This window comes from Ictidomys tridecemlineatus, chromosome 8 (genome assembly GCF_052094955.1).
Source record: "Ictidomys tridecemlineatus isolate mIctTri1 chromosome 8, mIctTri1.hap1, whole genome shotgun sequence".
Taxonomy (NCBI): Eukaryota; Metazoa; Chordata; class Mammalia; order Rodentia; family Sciuridae; genus Ictidomys; species Ictidomys tridecemlineatus.
The window spans coordinates 137,732,576-137,754,756 of NC_135484.1; the positions used below are offsets into that span (position 1 = coordinate 137,732,576).

General features: G+C 43.4%; 1 protein-coding gene across 2 annotated transcripts in view; it reads left to right on the forward strand.

Moving 5' to 3' along the window:
* The first annotated feature begins 402 nt into the window (after positions 1 to 402).
* Cdyl (chromodomain Y like) overlaps positions 403 to 22,181 on the forward strand; it is a 177,665-nt gene continuing 155,886 nt past the window's right edge. The window contains exon 1 of one of the 2 annotated variants that reach the window (XM_078020495.1): positions 403 to 964. Coding sequence is in view for 1 of the 2 variants with exons in the window: in XM_078020494.1 (XP_077876620.1) it covers positions 941 to 964 (24 nt within the window). In the remaining variant the exon portion in view is untranslated. The remainder of the gene's footprint in view (positions 965 to 22,181) is intronic. The other variant, XM_078020494.1, reaches the window with a different exon arrangement.

Consider the following 22,181-nt stretch of genomic DNA (forward strand, 5'->3'; position numbering starts at 1 on the left):
CTCGCGGACAGAGGCGGGCGCACAGAGGCGGCAGCCCTGCCATCCCCGGGAGAGGCGCGCGTTAGGCGGTGCGGCCGCTGCCGTCGGGGCGCAGGCCTTTAAGTCTACAAGGTCCCCTGCCCAACTTCGGCTCGCCGATGCCTGTCCCAATGGGCACCACCGCCCTTCTCCTGGGTCCTCGAGGTCCGGGTCCCTTCCTCTCAGAACCAGCCTGCAGCCACGTCTAGGCTGGTCGGTGGGCGGCGCCACAGTTGGGCCGACCCCCGCGAGCGGGACTCGGGGAAGCCAGAGTACCGCCCACCGCCTTGCCCCGCCCACAGCTCTTCTGAGCCCCGCCCACCACGCCGGCTCCTCCCCTTCCTGCTGGCTTGCTCCCCGCCGTCCGCCAGCCCGCCCGCCCAGGCCCGGAACGGAGCCTACTGCTCCCCTCAGCCGCCCCGCCCCGCCACCTCCCGGCCCCTCCCGTGAGGGCGTCCCGAAAACCCGGAGCGCGGGAGCGCGGCTCCGCCGGGCCGGGTGGCCGCACTGGGCATGCTCAGTAGCCAGGGCAGGTTTTTTGGTCGCAAGTAGGAAGCTTTTTGCACTACACCGGAGAGGGGGAGCCGCGGATCCGGCCGCGCCGCCTGCACCGCCGCCGCGCCCGCCTCAGCCCGCTTGGCCCCGCGGCGGGGCGCGATGAGCCCGAGCCCAAGCCCCAGCCGGCCCGCCGGGGAGTGAGCGCGGGGCGCCCAGGGCGCGTTGCGCAGCTGCTCCTGCGCACAACCCCGCCGCCGCCGCCGCCGGCCCGCACTGGCCGCGGAGTGGAGAGGCTCGTCCGTGCACAGCGCCCGGCGCCGGCAGCGGGAGCAGGAAGCGCAGGCCACGCAGGGACCCAACTGAAACAAAGTGTCGGCCGCCCGGCGCCGCGCCCGCCCGCGCGCCCGCAACTCCGCCGCCCACCATGGCTTCCGAGGAGCTGTACGAGGTACCTCCCCTCCCCCCGGACCCTCGGGCCGCCCCCCGTCGCCGCCGCGCCGCCCCTCCCCGGCCCGGCCGCTGCCAGCCCGACGGCCCCGCTCCGCCGCCGGCGCCCGCCGCGGCCCCTCCCCCGCCGCGGCCGCAGTTTGCTGGACGGGAAATGTGTGCGGAGGGGACCCCGAGCCACGCTGCTCCGAGGGGCCCGCGGGCGGGGTGGGGGCTCCTGGAGTTGTCGGGCCGGAGGGGGGTCCCGGCCGTGGGGAAGTAGCGCTGACATAAGTGACTTGCTTAGACTGAGCCCGAAGTGTTGGTGGCGTGGGCAATGGGAGTGAAGCCCCTGTGGGCGCTTGGCGGGGTCTGTGGGCGGTGCAAGGCGGGTGGTGGTGTTTTTCCTGTCCATTTAATAAAGCATTTGGGAGAGGGTTTTGTCTCTGTTGGGGGGGGCAGGAGAACCAAGGCAACTGTCTCGACTCTCCTGCTAACTAAAGCGATGCAAAATATCGCACCGAAAATGCTAAACGGTGACCACATGCTTTAATTAGGTTAGCATTGTGGCCAGAGCCAGGAAATTTAAATTTAACGCCGATACACCGTCGCCGCAGCGTTGCAAAGGGTACAATCAGAACGCTAAGTTATGGGCGGTGGGTTTGCCAGCTTCAACTTTCGAGAGTTATCCATTTGGATCTTTGGGCATGTTTTCTATGTCTTGATTTAACTTCTTGATGGAGTTCAAAGTAGACTTGCTGAGACTACAGAAGTGTGGCAGGCATTCTGTTAGTTTGGATAGATGGTTCTCCTGCTTCACACGTTCTTGTAAATGCATCTTTTTAAGAGCCTTAAAACTTCTGGCTATTCTCTACACTCATCTCTATTGGTGCCTTTAGGGACCTGGTGTTTAGGGACCTGGGTGTAAGCGTCTGTAACATGTAGAGTCCCTTGGCCCTAAGTGATCCTTCCAAGGTGTGGTGTCTTCAGATTGTTTTTGCTGTTGTCTTGGAATGGAGCTTTCTTGACAGTGATAGTCTTTAGCAACTTTTTTTGTTGGTTTTAAAAAGCAAGTGTTTGTAAAGTCATCCAGAGGAGGCTGCCTTCTGTAGACTAATAGTAGGTTGTTGCCTCTCCCTACATTGTGTGTGGTCAGTGTGCCTTAGCTGGTACTGAAAATGTTCCATTATTTTCAACCATTTTACATACTAGTTGTGTCCTAGTGTATTCAAAATGCTGTCTTAGATCCTTTGAGGATCTAAGCTTCCCTAGAAGCTTCCCTTCTAGGAAGGATAAGTGTTTTGTGTGGGGAAGGCCCAGAGTAGAGGCTAGGATGAACGCTTGAGGTTTTACCAGCAACGTCCTACAGTGGGAAAGTACGTAGGATGAAGTAGGAGGGATTTTACTTTCTGTATTAGATCATTCTTGGGTAGTTTAGTCTTTGGTGTTCACTCTTGCATTTGGTTTTGTGATTTTAAGTAATGCGTTCAGTTGGTGTTTGGATGAGAGTAGCACCTTATACATAAGTTGTATCTATGCCTATAAAAATGAACCTAAGACAATGAATTCATCACTAGTGCTGCTTGATGAATTACATTTTTAAAAAATTTATTCTCTATATTCAAGTTTCTCTTCTACTAGCTATTTTTCTAGCAGAAATTACAAGTAACAATTAGTACTGTTTTGTATTCATTTAGCATGTTTATTGAGTGCTGTATGGAGGTTCTATTGAGTGCTGTATGGAGGTTCCATTGAGAAGATGGAGTAGTGAGAATGTTCATGCCCTCAAGGAGCAGCTGCTGGGGAAGAAATAAGTACATTGCAAAGAAATGATGCATCTGCACAGTCCAACTTTCCATTCTGGGTTTTTTTAAATTGTTGTTTGTTTTGTTAGGTTTTTTTTTTGGTGGGGAGGAATGATATGTGTAAAGAGATATAGCATGTAGTAAGTGCCTAGCGGCCAGTATCTTTTAGGCTTTTAGTTCTAACTTCTTGTAGTGAGCACTGTGACTATACTACTATTAATTTTCCTTTTTTTTTTGTACCCAGGATTGAACTCAGAGGCACTCAACCACTGAACCGCATCCCCAGCCCAATTTTGTATTTTGATTAGAGACAGGGTCTCTCACTGAGTTGTGCAGAGCCTCTCCATTGCTGAGACTGGCTTTGAATTCCTAGTCCTCCTGTCCTGGCTTTCCAAACCACTGGGATTATAGGCGCTGGCCACCGGGGTCGGCTGCTATTAAAAATTGACATGTAAAAGTTTTGCATTGTGGTTGAGAGCCTGGATTTGGAATTAGACTACTAGTTATTGAATTCCAGCAGTGTCTCCTTGGGTAAATTAGCCCTGAATGCCCTGTTTCCTCCTCTGTGAAATTGTGATCAGTGTTTCCCTCGTAGAGCTGTGACGTTTAAATAAGAAAATACATAAAGTATATCCTACAATTCCCACTGCAAGTATTTAGTAAGTGATGGTTGTTATTGTATGGTAACTGAGGTTTTTATTGTTTTTCCTCACTGAGTCCTATTTTTCTTTGTAAATTCATAGAGTTGGATTGTTTTGATCAAGGCAGTCTTATTTGTGGGGCAGTGATGATATAAAACTGTAAATGAATACTGTGGTCCTACAGGCTGGGAAGAACACCAAGGTACTTTTCTGGACAGCTCAAGGGATATAGTGGCCATGTTTTTTCCCAGTTGTTCCCAAATGAAAATAAGTTTCATGTTTGGCCTGAGGTTTCACAAACCTAAGGGAATGTTGAGTCTCTAAGTTCATGGCATGGTAGAAGGATGGGTCGCTAACTTAATTGGTTAGCCTTTGTTTTCCCACCTAAAAGGAAGTAACCTCCTGTGCTTAGCATGGCCCCTGGTATATGGTAATATAACCTTAGAAATATTTAAATGGTTATTGAAACTATGCTTTGTAAAAAACAATAAGGGAACGAGTCCTGGAAATGTTGGTGGTCCATCAGTCTTGCAAATTTTGAAGTGTTCTTATTAGTGGAAGGATAGAATAGATTTACCTCCCGTGTTGCAGCAGGTTTTTGGTTCAGCATAGATCAGAACTTCAGATCTTTCACAAAAAGGCCAAGCAAGCACCTTTTATTTTAAATTTAAAAAGTTAATCTTTCAAAAAAATTAACATAAGATTGTGTTTCTTATGTATAACAGTGTGTTGAAGTCTATATGCGTTGTGGAATAGTTAAATCTAGCTAGTTAAGAAGAGTAGTATCTCAGTTATTTTGTAATGAGAACAGTTAATATCTACTCAGCATTTTTCAATGATACAGTGTGTTATCATTAACTGTAGTCACCATTGTTGTCTAATAGATCCCTTGAACTTAGTCCTATCTAACTATAATTATGTGTCCTTCCATCATCATCCCCTGAACTTACCCCCCCATCCCCTGCTCCCAACTACTCCAGCCTTACCACTCTACTATTCTCAACTTCTGAGCTCATCCTTTTTAGATTCCACATATGAATGAGTTCACATAGTATTGGCTTTTTGTGCCTGGCTTATTTCTTTTAATATAATGATTTCCAGTTTCATCTGTGTTGTCACAAATGACAGCATTTCTTCCTTTTTAATGGCTGAGTGGTATTCCTCTATGTATAGAAACCATATTACATATATTCTCCCTTCACTGATGAACTCAGACTTGGTCCATATCTTGTTGTGGTCAACAGTGTGTAATAAACATGGGAGTGCAGGTGTTTCTTCAATACTGGTTTTATTTCCTTTGGTTATATACCCAGTAGAGGGATTGCTAGATCATGTGGTAGTTCTATTTTTAATTTGTTGAGGAACCTACATACATTTTCCAACAAAAGTTGTACTAATTTACGTTCCTACCAGCAGTGTGCTAAGGTTCCTTTTTCTCCACATCTTTGTTCGTGGTTACTTTTTATTTTTTTGCATAGCCATTATAACAGGAGTTTGCATTTCCCTGATGATGAGGGATGTTGAATATTCCTAATAAACCTGTTGGCCATTTGTGTGTCTTTTGAGAAGTGTTTATTCAGGTTATTTGTTCATTTCTTAATAGGTTTTTTTTTTTTCCCCCTTGTTTTTTTCCCTGCTTTGAATTGAGCTCCTGCATAGTTTGGTCATCAACCCTTTATCAGAGGACAGCTTGCGAGTACTTTCTGCCATTCTGTAGGCCTCTTCCTGCTCTTGTTGGTGCTTTCCTTGGCTGCGAAGAGATGTCTTAGTTTGCACAGACCTACTTGTCTGTGTTGCTCCTGTGTTTGAAGTCATATCAAAGGAATCATGGTACAGAATGACGTCTTAGACCCCCCCTCCCCCCGTGTTTTCTTCTAGTAGTTTCATAATTTGGGGTCTTACGTTTAACTCTTTAATTCCTTCTAGTTGATGATTTAATATGGAGAGATGTGAGTCTATCGTTCTTCTGAGTGTAGACAATTTGTTTTCCCGACACCGTTTTTGGAAGATCCTGTCCTTTCCCTGTGGTGTGTTCTGGGCACCTTGGTTGAAGATCAGCTGGCTGTAAACGTTAAGCTATGTTTTTGAGCTTTCCAGTTTGTCCTGTTGTCTTTTTATGCCAATACCTTGTTCTTCTGGTTACTGTGATTTTGCAGTGTATTTTGAAGTCAGGTGGCATGATGGCGCCAGTTTTGTTCTCTTTGCTCAAGACTCTTTGGTTATTTGGGATCTTTCATGGTGCCACCTAAATATCAGGAGTGCCTTTTCTGTTTCTGTGAAGAAGAATGCCATTGAGGTTTCGATGGAGATTACATTGAATCTTTATTAGCTCACTTTGGGTAGGACGGACATTTTAGCCATTTTATTGCTTCCAAGTCATATCTTTCCATTTATTTCTTTAATTTCTTTCACCAGTGTTTTACAGTTTCCAGTGTAGAGGTCTTTTTCTTCAGACTATTCCTAAGTATTTTATGTCATTGTCGTTATCATAAGTGAGGTTTCCTCTCTTAGATAGTTTGTGGTTAGTGGGTAGAAACACTACTGATTCTTGTTATGTTGGCTTTGTATTCTGCACTTTACTAAATTGGCCCTGATAGTTTTTTGGTGGCGTCTTTAGGGTTCTTATGTATAAAATAATAATGTCTGGGCATCGTGGCCCATGATTGTAATCCCAGTGACTTGGAAGGCTGAGGGGAAAGAGGACTGGATTGGGATGTACCTCAGTGGTAAAGCTCCCTGGGTTCAATCCCCAGCAGCCCCCCTGCCCCTCCCTCCCAAAAACCAAACCAAAACAACAACAACAACAACAACAACAAACAAGAATCACATGGTCAGCAAACTGGGAGAGTTTAATTTCTTCCTTTCCAATTTGGATGCCCTTTATTTTCCTTGCCTCATTGCTCTGGCTAGGGTTTCAGTACCGTGTTGAGTAGATGATGGTGGCATCCTTGAGTTGAGTAGAAGATAGTGGGTTCCAGATCTCAGAGGAAAAGCTCGTGTGTTTTCCCCGTTCGTTATGATGTTATCCGTTGTTGTGTTGAGGTGCATTCTTTAATTTGTTGAGGGTTTTTGTCATGAAGGAATGTTGAATTTTGTCAAATGCTTTTTCTACACCTGTTGAAATGATGGTATATTTTTTGTCCTTCATTCTCTTAACATGATGTATCATGGCATGGCGAACCATCCTTATATCCTAGGATGAATCCACTTGATTTTGATTTTTATGGATAATCAGCTGTCAAGTTGGGTTTGCTACAATTTTGTTGAGGATTTTACATCTGTGTTCACCAGGGATATGAACTATTTTTTCTTTCTTGTGTTCTTGTGTTTCTGGTGTCAGGGCATACTGGCCTCATCATGTGAATTTGGAAGCATTCCTTCCTTTTCAGCTTTTTTTTTGAGAGATTTTAGAAGGTGGTGTTTGTTCTTTAAATATTTGGTAGAGCTGGGCATGGTGGCTCACGCCTGTAATCCCAGCGGCTGGGGAGGCTGAGACAGGATGATCGCGGGTTCAAAGCCAGCTACAGCAATGACGAGGCGCTAAGCAACTCAGTGAGACCCTGTCTCTAAATAAAATACAAAATAGGGCTGGGCATGGGGCTCAGTGGTTGAGTGTCCCTGCGTTCAACTGCTAGCACCAAAAATAAATAAATAGATAGATAGATAGATAGTAAATGTTTACTTTGATGGGACCCTTTTTATCCTGATTTAACCAGTATTTTTATTTAGTTGTGTTCAGATTTGCTGTTTCAATTCCAGTCTTGGTAGGCTATATGAGTCCAGGAAGTCACTTCTAGGTTATCCAATTTGTTGACATGTAATTTTTTTTTTGAAGGGGTGAGGGATACCAGGGATTGAACTCAGGGGCACTTGGCCACTGAGCCACATTCCCAGCCTTATTTTGTATTTTATTTAGAGACAGGGTCTCACTGAGTGCTTAGTGCTTCACCATTGCTGAGGCTGGCTTTGAACTTGTGATCCTCCTGTCTCAGCCTCCCAAGCTGCTGGGATTACAGGCATGGGCCACCATGCCCAGCTCGACGCATAATTTTAATAATTTCTTAAGATTCTTTGTATTTCTTGGTATCTGTTGTAACGGCTGCTTTTTCACCCCTGATCTTATTTATTTTAAATAGTTCCTCTTTCTTGTCTGAATGTTTGTTGAAAGCCAATTCATTGTTCTTAAATTTGTTAAGACTTCTTTGTGGGCTCCCAATGATCTCTCCTGGAGAATGTTCTGTGTGCAGTTGGGAAGAATCTGAATTCTGTTAATGTTGGATGGAATGTTCTATGTATGTCTGTTAGGTCCATTTTGTATCTTCTATTTTTCTAGTTTAAGTTTTATTTATTTCTGTTGTGATCTTTGTTGTTTCCTTCCTTCTACTGATTTTGGACTTTTATTTGTTCTTGTCTTTCTAGTTTGTTGAGGTATAAGGTTTGGACACTAGTTTAAGGTCCTTTTTGATGTGTATTTACTGCTTATACACTTCCCTCTTAAAACTGCTTTTGCTGAATCCCAGAGGTTTTGTGTTGTGTTTCTATTTTTGTTCCAAATTTAAAAATCTCCTCATTTCCCCATTAGTTGTTCAGGAGCATGTTTAATTTTCATGTATTTGTGAATTTTCTGAAGTTCCTTCTGTTAATCATTGCCAGTTTTATACCACTGTGTTCAGGGAAGAAAGATACTCGATGCAGTTTCAGTGTTCTTAAATTTGTTAAGACTTCTTTGTGGGCTCCTATGTGATCTGTCCTGGAGAATGTTCTGGGTGCAGTTGGGAAGAATCTGTGTTCTGTTGATGTTGGATGGAATGTTCTGTGCACATGTCTGTTAGGTCCATTTGTTCTAGAGTGTGGGGTTTCCTTGGTTGAAGTCCAGTGTTTCCTTGCGGATGCTCTGCCTGTGGCTGGAAGTGGGGCTGTTAAAAGCGCCTTACTACCCTTGTGTTACAGCCAGTTTCTTCCTTCAGCTCGGTTCACCTTTCTTTTACAGTTGTTACATCCTTGCTGAACTGTCGCCCTTCATAATTGCACAGTGCCCTTGTCTCTTACAGTTTGATTTAAAATCCACTTCATCTGATCAAAGCGTAGCTACCCCTGCTCTCTTTTGGTTTCCATTGGCAGGGTTGTCTTTGCCATCCCTCCACTTTCAAGTGAAAGTGAGTCCCTTGTGGGCAAAATGGCCCAATTTAAGGTCTTTTGACTTTATTATTGTGCAAAAACTATACACATTCAGTAGAAACCTTACTTTGCATTTTGAATGTGTATTTTTCCTAGGCTGTGGTGTGTGGTGTGGTCCTCTCACTACAAGGGGCAGGGGCTGTGAGCCCTGGAGTCGTGGGGAACACCGACGCTCTGCAGCGTGCTCTGTTGCTAAGTCTCGATGTTCTGCAGGCCAGGCGTGTTGAATGCATTTTAGACTAAACAGTATTTTCAACTTAAAATGGGTTTATCAGGGCCTAATGAATTGGGGAGCACTTGTGGTTGTGTCGGAGTTTTTAAAAATCCATTCAGCCACTCTGCCTTTCTGTTGAAGAGTCTAATCTGTTTGCATTCAAGGCAGTTATTGACAGGTGAAGACCTAGGGATACCATTTGGTAATTGTTCTCTAGGTACGTCATGAGTCCTTTTTTTCTCTTAATGTCTTTCTGGTATTATGTTTTGATTCCTTGCTTTTCATTTTTTTCTCTGTTTATTATGAGTTTTCTCTTTGTGGTTACCATGAACATTATAAAAAGCATTTTATATGTATAACAGGTTATTTTCAGATTTTTTTTCCCCAGCTAGGGATTGAACCCAGGACCATGTGCATGCTAGGCCAGAGGCTTTATTACTGAGCTACACCACCAGCATGATAGGTTATTTTAAGCCAATATAACAACTTAATTTTGCTCACAAAAAAGACTATACTTTTACTCCCTGTCCCATATTTTGATTTAAAAAAATTTTTTTTGGTACTAGGGATTGAACCCAGGGGTGCTCTACCACTGAGCCACACCCCAGCCATTTATTTATTTATTAATGTACTGGGGATTGAACCCAGGGGTGCTTTACCACTAAGCTACATCCCTATTTATTTACTTACTTAAAGACAGGGTCCCATTAAGTTGCTGAGTTCTTTGCTAAATTGCTGAGGCCGTCGTCCTCAAACTTGTGATATTCCTGCCTCTGCCTCCCAAGTCCCTGGGATTACAGGCATAAACCACTGCATACGCCTCTCCCCCCTTTTTTTATTTGAGACAGGGTCTCTCTGACAAAGTTTTTGAGTCTGGTCTCAAACTTGGCATCCTCCTGGCTCAGCTTCCCAAGTTGCTGGGATTACAGGCTTGAGCCACATCCCATCTCCACATGTTGAATTGTTGATGTCATGGCTTGTACCTTTTTAGATTGTATGTGCATTACCAAGCACCCTTAAATGGGACTATGTATGTAAGGGGGTTTATAGGCAATACTGTAGTCTTTGCAGGCTATACAGTGTTCACCACAGCTACTCAGCTGTGTTGTGAGTACAGAAGCAGCCATAGAATGCACTGGAAGTTAGAATTTCATTTCTGTGTGTCATGAAATGCTCTTTTTCTCTCCACTTAAAAATGTCAAAACTGTCCTTGACTCACAGGTTCCACAAAGACAGCCAGTGGGCTGGCTTGGGCCTGTAGGTCACAGGTTGTAACCCTTGCTTGAGAAGGTGGCATCTACTCAGGAACTGAGCTGTACAGGAGAGCTGGAGCCTGTGGAGGTTGGAGGCTGAGTGATTAAAGGCCTTCTGTTCTGGCTCTCGTAGAGGTTTTGAATAACACTCTTCCCTTCTACTTAATAGCTATGTGACTTGTCAAGTAGCTGCCTCCCCTGAGCTTTGTCATCGGTAAAATGAGTATGATGATGATGACTGAACATCCGTGAGGCTATTGGCGTTACCAGTGATAGCAATTTATAGTTGATGAAATGCTGTGACAAGTTGGGAAGTGATTACTTCATTCAATGAAATGTCTTCTTCCATTCTTTTCTTTTGGAGGGGGGTGCTGGGAATTGAACCCAGGGGCATTTAACCACTGAGCCATATCTCCAGCCTTTTTTTTTTTTTAAATATTTATTATTGTTTAGTTGTAGTTGGACACAACACCTTTATTTCACTTGTTTATTTATTTTTTTGTATGTGGTGCTGAGGATCGAACCCAGGGTCTTGCATGTGCGAGGCGAGTGCTCTAGTGCTGAGCCACAACCCCAGTCCCTAGCCTTTTTTATTTTGTATTTTGAGACAGGGTCTCACTAAATTGCCTGGGGACTTGCTAAGTTGCTGAGGCTGGCTTTGAACTTGTGATCTTCCTGGAGCTTCACCCTCCAGAGCTGCTGGGATTGTAGGCATGCGCTCCTACATGCCACTGCACCCAGCTCTTCTTCCGTTCTTAGAGAAGAACAAAAACCAAACAAGCCACCTACCTTTCATTTCCTGAAACTCATCGTATTTTTCTTAAAACTTTGAGAGTTGGGATTTCATTTGAAAGTATCCAGTGACTTGATTATTTTATCAAAGAAAACTGAGATAAAAAGGACCTCACTTTATCCAGTGATCAAATGTACGAGGCATGTTAGCAGGGGGTTTCTTTTTTTATTTTTTAAATAATGTTGCTGGTGGCATTTCATTTTATTTTGGTTCATAATATTTATTATGAGCAAAATTAAACTGCTGAATACTATATATGTATGACTGACTAGCAGGTAGACTTTGAGTTTTACAAAGCCTGGTACCCCCCTCAAAAAAGGGAAAACATCCACAGCTTTTGATTATGGAAAATACACAGTGCAAATTAAATTGGCCCCGGGGTGTGAGCACATGCAGATGTGTGTGTTTGTATTGATGACAAAGTTGGAAATTGTATGTGCATGTGGTTGTATAAGTGAAGTAGCACCAAGAAAGATATACTCACACAATTGAAAAAAATAACCTTGGTGATTGTGGTCACCAGAATGGGGTGGGGAGGTTTCTAGAAATTGAGTGGTGGGTCAGTGAAGTCAGACAGTATGTGTGCTTTGAAACTTTCGGGGTTATCTTGAATGATCTTCATGTTGTGGATTGCTGAGGAAATTTATTCATTTGCCTAAACAAGCATGTGAAGACATCTCATGAGCTGTTTGTTTAAATTTGCTTTAGTCCCTGAGTACAGAACAAATTTTGTTCTTTTCTTGTAGTGGTGTGTCAGTCATTGATATCTCCTCATGCTCCATGGTTTGTTTTGTTTTTTGTATTGGGGATTGAACCCCCAGGGTGCTTAACCACGGATTCACATCCATGGAGTCCATTTTCAGGGTATATAGGAACACTTTATTTGCCTATCTATGATGCATAAAGTCAGTTCTCAAATTAGGCAATCTTTTGTAAATCCTAAGTAATAGTTTTTCTGTTTTGTGTGTTCATGAGTGGAACAAGATCATTGGGGGGTCCTTTTAAAATTCAGATTATTAGCCTTTCTAATTTCACAGTTTGGATGGAGACCAGAATCTGTTTCAGGAAGCTTTTTTCCCTAGAACGCTGGTAGATTTTGGAACTTCTGGACCCCACCTTTTGGACACCTAGGCTCTGAGTGGAGGTGGGAAGGTCAGGAGATCAGCCCAGGAGTAGGAGCTCAGCGGTGGGCTGGCCCATTTTGCAGAGTCTTTGACCATTGCTGGCTATTAACTGAAGCCATTCCAGGAAGGAGAACTTTGAACACACAAGGCAGTTGGCTGAGGGCATTGCAGTTTCTGTTGGTGTCGTCTTTGTGTGGTAGCGTGTTTGCTGGAGTGTGAGTGCTTTAGCTAAGCATCATTTTGAGGTCATTAAATATTGCAGGAGTTGCATGAGTGTTGAATTACTTCATTGGAAGAGTGAATTACAAGACCCCTGACTTCAACATGCCTGTGCCAGTCCTTTACACTTAGTTTGTCATGTGCTTTTTTCACGGCAGAACTTCTAACTTTGCCTTCTCTCATTTAATCTGATTCTCTTCAGCTTTTCCAGCTGGATGAGTTCATGTTTTCTGGGGAGTCTGGGAAGTGTCTACTGGATTTGAATGGAAATTTATACAACTTTGTATGAACATTTTTTCTGAGACTACCAAGAGCTGTCTTATGATTCTCAAGAGGGTTCTAGAATCCTAGCTCAAGTGTTAAACTGCTCTTGAGACCCTTGGAAAGCTGTTGACTGTCAGGCTGGGAATGTAGCTCATTAGTGAGGCCTTGGGTTCCATCTCCATTATGGTGGGTTGTGGTGATGGACACATGGCAACACCTTTAACTTTGTCTGTTCTTTATTGACTGCTTTGACATTATTTTGAAGTTATTTTTGGTCAAACTCATTAATGCTCCAGCCACAGTCTGTCTACTTAAAACATTGCCGATTGAGTTGGAAGTTGTTTGTTATTTCCAGTTTCTTTAAATCACACATACTTAAGATCTGAAGTTAACCAATATTAATGTCACTTTTGATGATACAAGAACTTTAGAATCTTAAAACTCTGATTCATCCCTCACCTTCTACTATTTTCCAGCGTCTTATTATGCCATAAAATAGAACATTGTTATTTCATATAGATGACGTTGTTTAGTTTTATACTTACATCTTTAACAATTTTTTTTTAATCATCAATCTTCTTTCTAAGAACTTTCTCAAAACTTCTTTTTCTCCCATAAGTATATCCTTTAGACATCTCAGACTGTTGATAGAAAGGTTTAGTTTTTTTATCATCTGGAAATGTTTTTATTTTTATTTTGCCCTGTATTTCCTGTAAAGCCAGTTGATTGGCATTTTGAAGATACTCTTCTGTTGTCTTCAGGTCCCTGTTATTCTGGAGGAGCTTGTCAGTGTAGTTGCTTTGCAGGTCTGTCTTCTGTCTCTGGTAGTTTTTGAGATCAACTCTTTGACTTTGGTGTTCTGTAATTAGACCACAGTGTATTTTGTGTGGTTTCCTTTTTATAAATAAGCTTGGTGTGATGTGCTTCTTTTGTGGGTTTGTGCCTCTTTTTCAAAGACTGCTTCAAAGATTTGTGCATTCTGTCTTCAAAGGCTGCTCTCTTCTGTGCTCCTGTGGAATTCCAGGTAGCCATGTATTGCATCTTCTCATTGCTCCTCTCTGTTGCTTACCTCCTCATTTCCATTTTTTTTCATTTTTTAAAATTTCTTTCTTTTTCTATGTATGTATGAAAATCATTGTTCTGCTTTGCTTTCTTTTTGTGAGGTGCATTCTAGGTATTTCCTTCACTCTAGGTTTTAGATCAAATGAGCCATGCTTAATTTGCTGTTTAATTCATTGGTTGCATTTTTAATTGCAAACATTAATGCATTTTACTTCTAATATTCTGGTATTGTTTCTCCCACCAGGTGTGCTGCTCGCCTCTTCAGCCTTTGGTGCTTATCCACTTTCATGAGTGCATTACTCATTATGGTGGAGTTGGGAATTAGGAAGGCACTTGGATATTTCTCTTGCTTCTTGCAAGCCCTAGAAAGTATAAGAATTGTAGTTTATTGATCATCAAGTTATTTTATAATGGGCAGCCCTCAGGAACCCTTGTTTCTTCCTTCCTTTCTTTTGTTTTTTTTTTTTTGGTCAGAAACAAAAGAAGCGTTCTTGACTTGGAATTTGTATGAAATCATAATTTCATTATGATTGAGGGTTTGAGCCAACATTGAGATTTACCTACTGATATTGAGAAAGCAATGAAAGTATAAAGTAGATTTCATGGGTACTGTTTATGAAGATGGATATGGTAGTTAATTAAACTGTTATTCTGAAGCAAAATGTTCACCTCCATTGTGACAATTTTGATGCATAAGCATATTGTCTCTAACTTTTCTTCCCCTGAGGTTGTCTTGTTCAGTTGGTCTGAATTTGGCTTGTTCACACCTATATCCCTTCCCCTGTACCTGTGAGTTGTGGTTCTCCAGTGAGTGGGAGGTTCCTCCTTCCCATCCTCAGTTCCCATTCTCCTTCAGAACCTCACCTGCACGGAACTCCCATTCCCATCTTGTGGGACCAGTTTACTCTTGGGTTCACACTGTAGTTCTTAGTGGTCACTTGTTCACATGCTATTTTTTTTCCTAGATGTAACGTCTTGTGTACCTTTTCTGGAATGGTGGGTGAAGCATGTGCTTTTTGGTGTATCTAGTGCCCAGTCTGAAGACTTGAATGTAGCAGTCAGACACTGCTAACCCACTGTTAGCTAAGACATGCATGTGATTACAGTTTCTAGAGCCACATTGTTGGAGGTTTTACCTTACATGTCAGAACCATGCGTTTAGTTATCTAGTTTGAGGAAACCCTACAAAATGTCTTAGAGGCAAACTAGAATTCTAAATTTGATGAAAATAATTTGAAGAAGGAAATTGTGTTCGTAGAAAGAGAATTTGGATTTTTAGCATTGAAGTAGATTTTATATTTAAAAAACAAATGTTTTTTTTTGTGTGTGTGTGTGCGGTGTCAGCTAACAACAAAGTGGAGTAGTCGGAGAAGTTAGCTTTGGTATATTTAGGGAAGTGTTTTTACTTTGTCTGATTTCCATCTGTAATAGGCTCTGCTGTGTGCATTTTTCTAGAGGATGGTAGTTGCCTAGCATTTGTTTATTGCAGGTCATGAATATTCTTTGGTTAAAATGTACCCATTTTTCGCCAGTAGTTTACTGGAGGATTTCAGAGTCTCACAAAACTGCATACAGAAGCATTTCTTATTTTGACATGTAGCTAATCTGGCTAACTCAGCTATTTAGCATATATGAGAACTGGGACCAAAAAAGAAAAATAATCTTAATTTATAAAAAAGGCATCGTGTCCCATGGCCATTGGTCAGCTTTGTCTATGTCTCCCTTGGAGACTTTTTATTTTGGGCATAATATGCTTGGACTTAAATGGTTTCATTAGCATGTTAGAAAAGGAAGTTTGGTGAGGGACAGGGATCTGCCAAAGGCAGGTAAACTGGCACAAGTAAGTTTGCTCATGCAGTCAGCCAAAGAGGGCAGCTGGGGTTGGCACCTCCAGGCCCGGGGGAGGCAGAGTCTCCTGCTGCTCTGAACCTCACTCGCATGAGAAGGGCAGGCCTGTGCGGAGAAAGGGCACGTGTTGAAAGAACAGCCAAGAATGGGTGAAAAGTCGGGGGTGTACGGACACGGTTGGATTTACTTCCATGGCCCGTGTTTCACAGTTGCCACCCAAGTTCTAAGAGCAGAGGAGAGCCATGAGATACTCTCACAAGGAGGTGGAGGAGGTGGGGGAGGCCAAGTGGCCTCCGCAAGCCTGACCTGTTTGCTTGGCCTGTCACCCTAAAACTGTTTTGATGCTTTCACTGTATTCCACAGCTTTGTGGGGAGGTTCCGTGTTAAATGTTTTAACAGTTAACTCTTCTGACTGGTTAACTCTTCCCCACAAACCTTCCCCAGTTGCTGTTTTAGGAAGATGAGGCATGGGTGAGTAGCCTCCAGGAAGCCTTGCGCTCCTGCTACACGCGGGTGCTTGGTTTAAGAACAGGGACGTGTACTGTGCTCACTTCTGGAGTGTGCTAGGTGAAGGAAGTCTTAGCTCATTTGGTGATAATAAATGAGAAGGTTTGAGTCATTAAAAGAATCTTGTTTCAGTAATTGTTTTCTCAATGAACTTCAAAGATACTTGTTTTCTGTCTAAATCATCTCTTGCTGGGTGTTTGGGAGGAAGGGGGACTGGCTGTTGTCATCTCAGGTCTGCCTGCTGCATCTCTGTACTTGAGAGAGAGATGCTGCTGCTGCATGGAGTCAGCTGCGGAGCTTCTGTAGGTTGCTCTTGGCATGAGGGCAGGTCTGCTCCACAGTGCCCCATCCGCGAACTAGGGTGAGGTCCCCACAGACACCTCTTTGTCTTCCAAAGAGCTCCCCTACATTTGCAGTGTTTTCCAGTGGCTCATGTTTCAAAGGCTTGGTTGCCTGCCTGTGGCACTATTGGGAGGTAGTGGGATCTTTAGAAGGTGGAGCCTAGTGGGAGGAAGTTAGGTCCTTGAGGGTGTGCCCTTGAAGAAAGGGGTCTTGGGACCCCAGCCCCATCCTCTCTGCTTTTGGGCTGCCATGAATTTAACAGCTTTGGTCCATCATGTGCTCTCTGACATACTGTTTGCCTCACCACAGGCCCCAAATGATGGAGGCAACCACTTAGGGACTGAAAAATAAAGAGCCAAATTAAACCTTCCTTTCTTTCAAGTTGATTTGTCAGGAATTTTGTTATAGTAACAGAAAGCTGACAACACACTGAGGAGTCTCCATCATCATCCCCTTTCTCCCTCTTGTATCCATGCCCAGCTCTGGTACTATGTCCGTTGTGAATTTGTGCTTCATCCTATTCTGACTATTGACTCTGGTCCTGCACTTGCTTATTTCTTGCCGAGGTCTGGCCTGGAAACTAGGATACTGACTGCCCACTTTTGCTTACCTAGCCTTTTGTCTGTACAGTCCAAAAGGAATTTCCTTATACTCCAGGCACCTGAGGTAGCGCTTAGCCAACTCTTGGCCAGCACAGAACTGCCCAGTCCTCAACTCCCTGCTCACCTCTTGTATGCAGATGAACTTTTAAGCCTAAAGCAAGAGGTATATGAGTATTTTATTATCCCTTCTAAGGATGAAAAGGGTATGAGTGTGTTCGAAAGTTGCAACTAAAAGATGGTTTGTTGTTTTATTCCTTCAGACGACTGTGGTACTTTGTGGGGACATGCTACAAGATCTCCAGTGGCTGCTAAACTGTGGGTAGTACTAAGCCCTAGTGTATCAAGTTTTCCTGTTTATATTGAGATGTTCCCCTAGAGGCCCAGGTGGTAAAGGCTTGGCCACCAGCTGAGTGCTGGTTGTGGACTGGGAGGACTTCAGGTCATTCAGGGTGTGCCCTTGACGGGGTGGTGGGACCCTAGTTCACCCTGCGGTAAGTGGTTTGCTCTAGTAGACACTCCTGCCACCATGTGCGGCCATAGGCCTGCAGCAAGGGAGCCGGTCAGTCATAAACTGAAATCTCCCAAACTGAGAGGAAATAAAACTTTCTTCTTTGAGTATCTCTGGTATTTTGTTACAGAAATGGACCTGGCTGACACAAATACATACCTATGGTATTTAATTTATTAATTAAACCTAGTAAAAGATTAATCATAATAATAAAATAGATAAATTATAGCAATATTGTGCAATAGATTAAGTGACTGTGCTTTCTTGATTTATCTCTTTCTTTCCCCAACTTTTCCATACTTTTACCTTTTCACTTAAAGGAAACGTTGTACAGTTTCCTGCTGGCGTAGTTGCCTGCATTACAACTTTTGTACTTTGGGCATTTAAGTAAAATAAGGATTACTTAAACACGAGCTCTGTGAGTCTGTGACAGAGGGTCTGATAACTGCGACAGCTGTCAAGTGACTGTCAGGCAGGTAGTGTATACAGTGTGGATATGCTGGACAAAGGCATGATTCATTTCCTAGGTATGATGGAGTGGGATTTCATCATGCTACTCAGGAAGGTGTGTGATTTAAAATTTATGACTTGTTTATTTCTGGAATTTTCCATTTAGTATTTTCACACTGCAGTTGGCTACAGGTAACTGAGACCACAGAAAGTAAAACTGTAAATAAACCATAAATACAGGCAGTGGGCACTGTTGTCTGAGTAATATTTCCTCCAGAATTATTTATTATGCCGTCTTTCAACTAGATTCTGCTCACAAATGAGTGTTTTGATGATGTCTTGATTCAACTGATAGATAACATCTGAATGTTTATTTCTCAGGGAGATGCTGCTTTCTAAGTAGCCCCAAGTTGGGGCTGCTAAAAAATGATGAGTTGGCAGTGATCATATGGAATAAGTTTGAATGATCATGCTGAAGTGTGTGGGTATATGTGTGGGAGGAGGTTGACTGGTAAGACCCTAACCTGATCAGCCAGTGGAAGAGAGCTGGGCAGCCACCTTCCCCTTGGTCAGGAAGATGGTGAGGGGAAAAGAGGTGGGGAAGGGTTGTTATAAAATCAAGACTCTTCGTTATAAAAGGAAACCTAAAACATGAGGGTCCTCATCTTGGGGCTAACTGGTGGCACTGGAGGAATGTGGGTGAACTGTTGGTTTCTAGTGGAGTAGTTCTCCCCCTTTGAAGAACAGTACTCTGAAGAGTTAAAAGGAAACATCAGAGCAAATAAGGACATTCTTGTGCCCCAGAAGGGCCAGGGAATGCCTGTGCACACCCTGAGGTGCAGCAGCAGATTGGAATCCCCTGTGTGTTCCGAGCCCTGCGGGAACTAGAGGAGCTGGGAAATTCCCGGCCTCTGAGCTTTGCCTCTGCCCAGATCCCCTCAGACCTGGGTTTTCATTTAAGCTTGACCCCGTCCACCCACATTTCTCTGGAGTTTGTCTGATAGCCAGCTCCCTTCCCACCTCCCCTGTTAGGACATGGCTGACTTTTTCTGTCTGCTCTCCTGGGACAAAGGATTGTTGCCACTATCTGCTTTGTGCCTGTTGGGACAGCCTCCTGCAGGACACCCCCCCCCCCCCGTGATGTGAGCTAGAGGCTTCCCTGCCCATTGCAGTACGGCCCTCACCCTGGCAGGAAAGGAGGGCTCACACTTCTCCTTCTTCCTCCTTGACTTTGGAGGACCAGGTTAAGTGTACTGTTTCTCCCAGGGTCTCTTGCTTTTCAGGAGCATCTTCTATCTCAAAGCATCCTGGGGAAGGGGAAGATCCCGGGGATAGACACCGAGCCAGGCTCACAGCCCTCACCACCCCGCTGCAAGGCCATACCAGCCCCGTTTCTTCTCCAGTCCTGGCAGGCCTCCCCTCCAGGCACCTGTCCCAGGCCCAGAGGGTGCGAACCCTAGGGATGAAGCAAAGCACCTGTTTCTACAGGGCCCAGTGTTAGCTGTTGAAGACCACTGTGTATTGGAAGCTCCTGTCACTGAAAGTCGTTCCAACAAGATCAATTATTGAACTAAGAAGTGTTTCCAAATTCCCTACTTTTGTTTTCTGGAGCCTCTCTGACATTAATAAGTTTACCCACGCGATTAGATAGAGAGGGGAGCTGGGAGTGGACCTCCAGGTCCTGGAGTAGCAGTCCCCTCTCCTGGGCCCACACAGTGTGGGGGGACATGTTGATGCAAAGAAAAGACACGTGTTGAAAGGGCTTGTCGAGAATGGCTTTTAGGGCTGGGGTTGTGGCTCAGCCGTAGAGCGCTCGCCTTGCACATGCGAGACCCTGGGTTCGATCCTCAGCACCACATAAAAATAAATAAGTGAAATAAAGGTGCGGTGTCCAACTACAACTAAAAAATAAAATATTAAAAAAAGAATGGCTTTTAAAAGTTTTTGGCCCGTAGTCTCACAGCAAGGCGCGTGTGGCCCTGTCTCGCTCTGCTCAGAGTGTGGCTGTCTCCTCCACTTCTCCTGCCACCTCCTCACACACCCCTTAGAGCCTCGTTCCCTTCCTATGTGCTCCATCTTGTGATATGGAAGTAAACCATTCAAAAGCCTAGTTTTCTATTCTTTGTGAAAAAAAATCAGATGCACAACAAAATTTGTCTTTCACACTAAACTAAGCTACTACTTGGGTGTTTGTCCACTTCCCTGTAGGTCCTCAGTGGAAATGGATTTCTTGATTTTGCTACAGATCGTCAGTTTAGGGAGTACCATCCAACCAAGTTTTTGCTTGTTTTTTTTTGTTGACAATCAGCACTGATACAGAAGAATAGCAAAAATAGAGGAAGACTGACTTTCTCCCTAGTTACCTATTTTTTATATATATGAGCAAAAACCTATTTTCTGTTTCAGTAAGCATGCTGTGTTTGTTAAAGGTGGTATTTCAAAGATTTCTGGAAAAGAGTTTATAAAAAATGTAATGCTCTTGTAATCATTTATTTTATGTATTTATTTTATGTCAAGTTTCACTGTATTGCCCAGGCTGGCCTCAAATTCCTGGGTGTAAGTAATCTTCCCACCTCAGCCCCTCAAGTAGCTGGGACTACAGGTGCAACCTTCTCATGAATCATATCTAAAATAATTGATTAATTTATTCTAATTAGGTAATATGACAGCAGAATGCCTTTTGATTCATCGTGCACAATTGGAGCACAACTTTTCATTTCTCTGGTTGTACACGATGTAGCATTGTACCAAAGGTGCAGTCATACATGTACTAGCGTAATGTTGTCCATCTCATTCTACCATCTTTCCTTCCCTCATGCTCCCCCCACCCCGCCCGTTTGCCCAAAGTTCCTCCATTTTCCCCATGTGACACCCCTCACGCCCATTATGGCTCAACATCCACTTCTCAGAGAGGACATTCAGCCTTTGGTTTTGGGGGTTTGGCTTACTTCACTTAGCATGAGATTCTCCAACTCCATCCATTCACCTGCAAATGCCATAATTTTATTCTCTTTTATTGCTGAGTAATATTCTCTTGTGTATGTATACCACAGTTTCTTTATCCATTCGTCTATTGAAGGGCATCTAGGTGGCTTCCACAATAAGGAGATCTTTTAAATGTGAAGACAGCCAAAACATTTCCAAATTCTTTTCACCTAAGAACTTTTCCGTGAGCAGCTAATAATCATGTGATCTCATGCTATATGCCAGTGGCCTGTGGGTACTATGTGACAGCGTGTCTGAGTACAGGAGGTGTCACTTCTGTGCTGCAGGGTTGACTTTGGTGTTCTAGAGTTGTCATTGTTCTGTAGGACACAGTAATAACAACTTAAAACAGCTTTTTCTTGGTTTGAGGACTAGAGATATGAGGTTATCTTAAAGTCTTTTTGGTGTAAGTTGACACGTGATGGTAATTCATTGTCAAAGATAAATATGTTCTTCCATTGTCATCATATTTGGGGTCATTAAGCAGAACCCACTGCGGACATGACTAAAGTAGTGACGTGTTTTCTAATGTTGCTTGTGGAAGGAAGTAGAATAAGCAGACTCAGCTGCTACTTACCTGGACTTTCAGAGGCAGCCATTAGGTTTCCTGTACACAGCATCATGGAAGTCTTTTGTGTGGACAAAAATGAGTGGCTAATGATGGGTTAGAAGTTGATAAGTTTTATGCAAGGTGAAGCAAGTTTGCAAGGTGAATGAACTGAAGGCATCATCATGGATAACATTGTTTGTGTGTTTGTTTTTTTTGTGGTGCTGGGGTCTGAACCTAGGGCCTTGTGCATGTGAGGCAAGCACTCTACCAACTGAGCTATATCCCCAGCCCAGTAGCAGTGTTCGACTGTCATCAAACATTTCAGGTTGAGCAGGTGTCTATAGGGGAAGAACAAAACACTGATGGAAATGGAGAAGAGATCAGAGATTGGATTTGTCCAGGTAGGTCAACTGAAATTTGTTTTTGTCTTTTGAAAATTAGCAAAAGCTCACTTTGGAATAGAATTTGAAAGTTTCTACAAAATTGATGAAAATAGAAATTATGATCTGACGTATAAGTTTTTATTTTTTTTTTGTAAGAAATAGAATGGAATGTGTTTGGGGAATACATTAAGGAGGGTGACTTGTCCTGTTTAGCAGCAAGCACTGGCATTCCTAAGAGGCAAGAAAGCACCAGTGTCAAATCAGCATGTGATCTTTGTCACCAATAGCATTGTTCATTTTATAAATAAGTCCATAGGTCAGATAAATTTAGTGTGTGGAAATCAGGAAGTTTTGAAAGTCAAAGAAGAGCAAAGGGAACAAAACAGATCTGCTAACTGTGGTGGTACATGCCTATAATCCTAGTGGTTTGGAGGCTGAGGCAGGAGGATCACAAGTTCAAAGCCAAGCCTCAGCAATTTAGCAAGGCCCTAAACAACTTAGTGATCCTGTC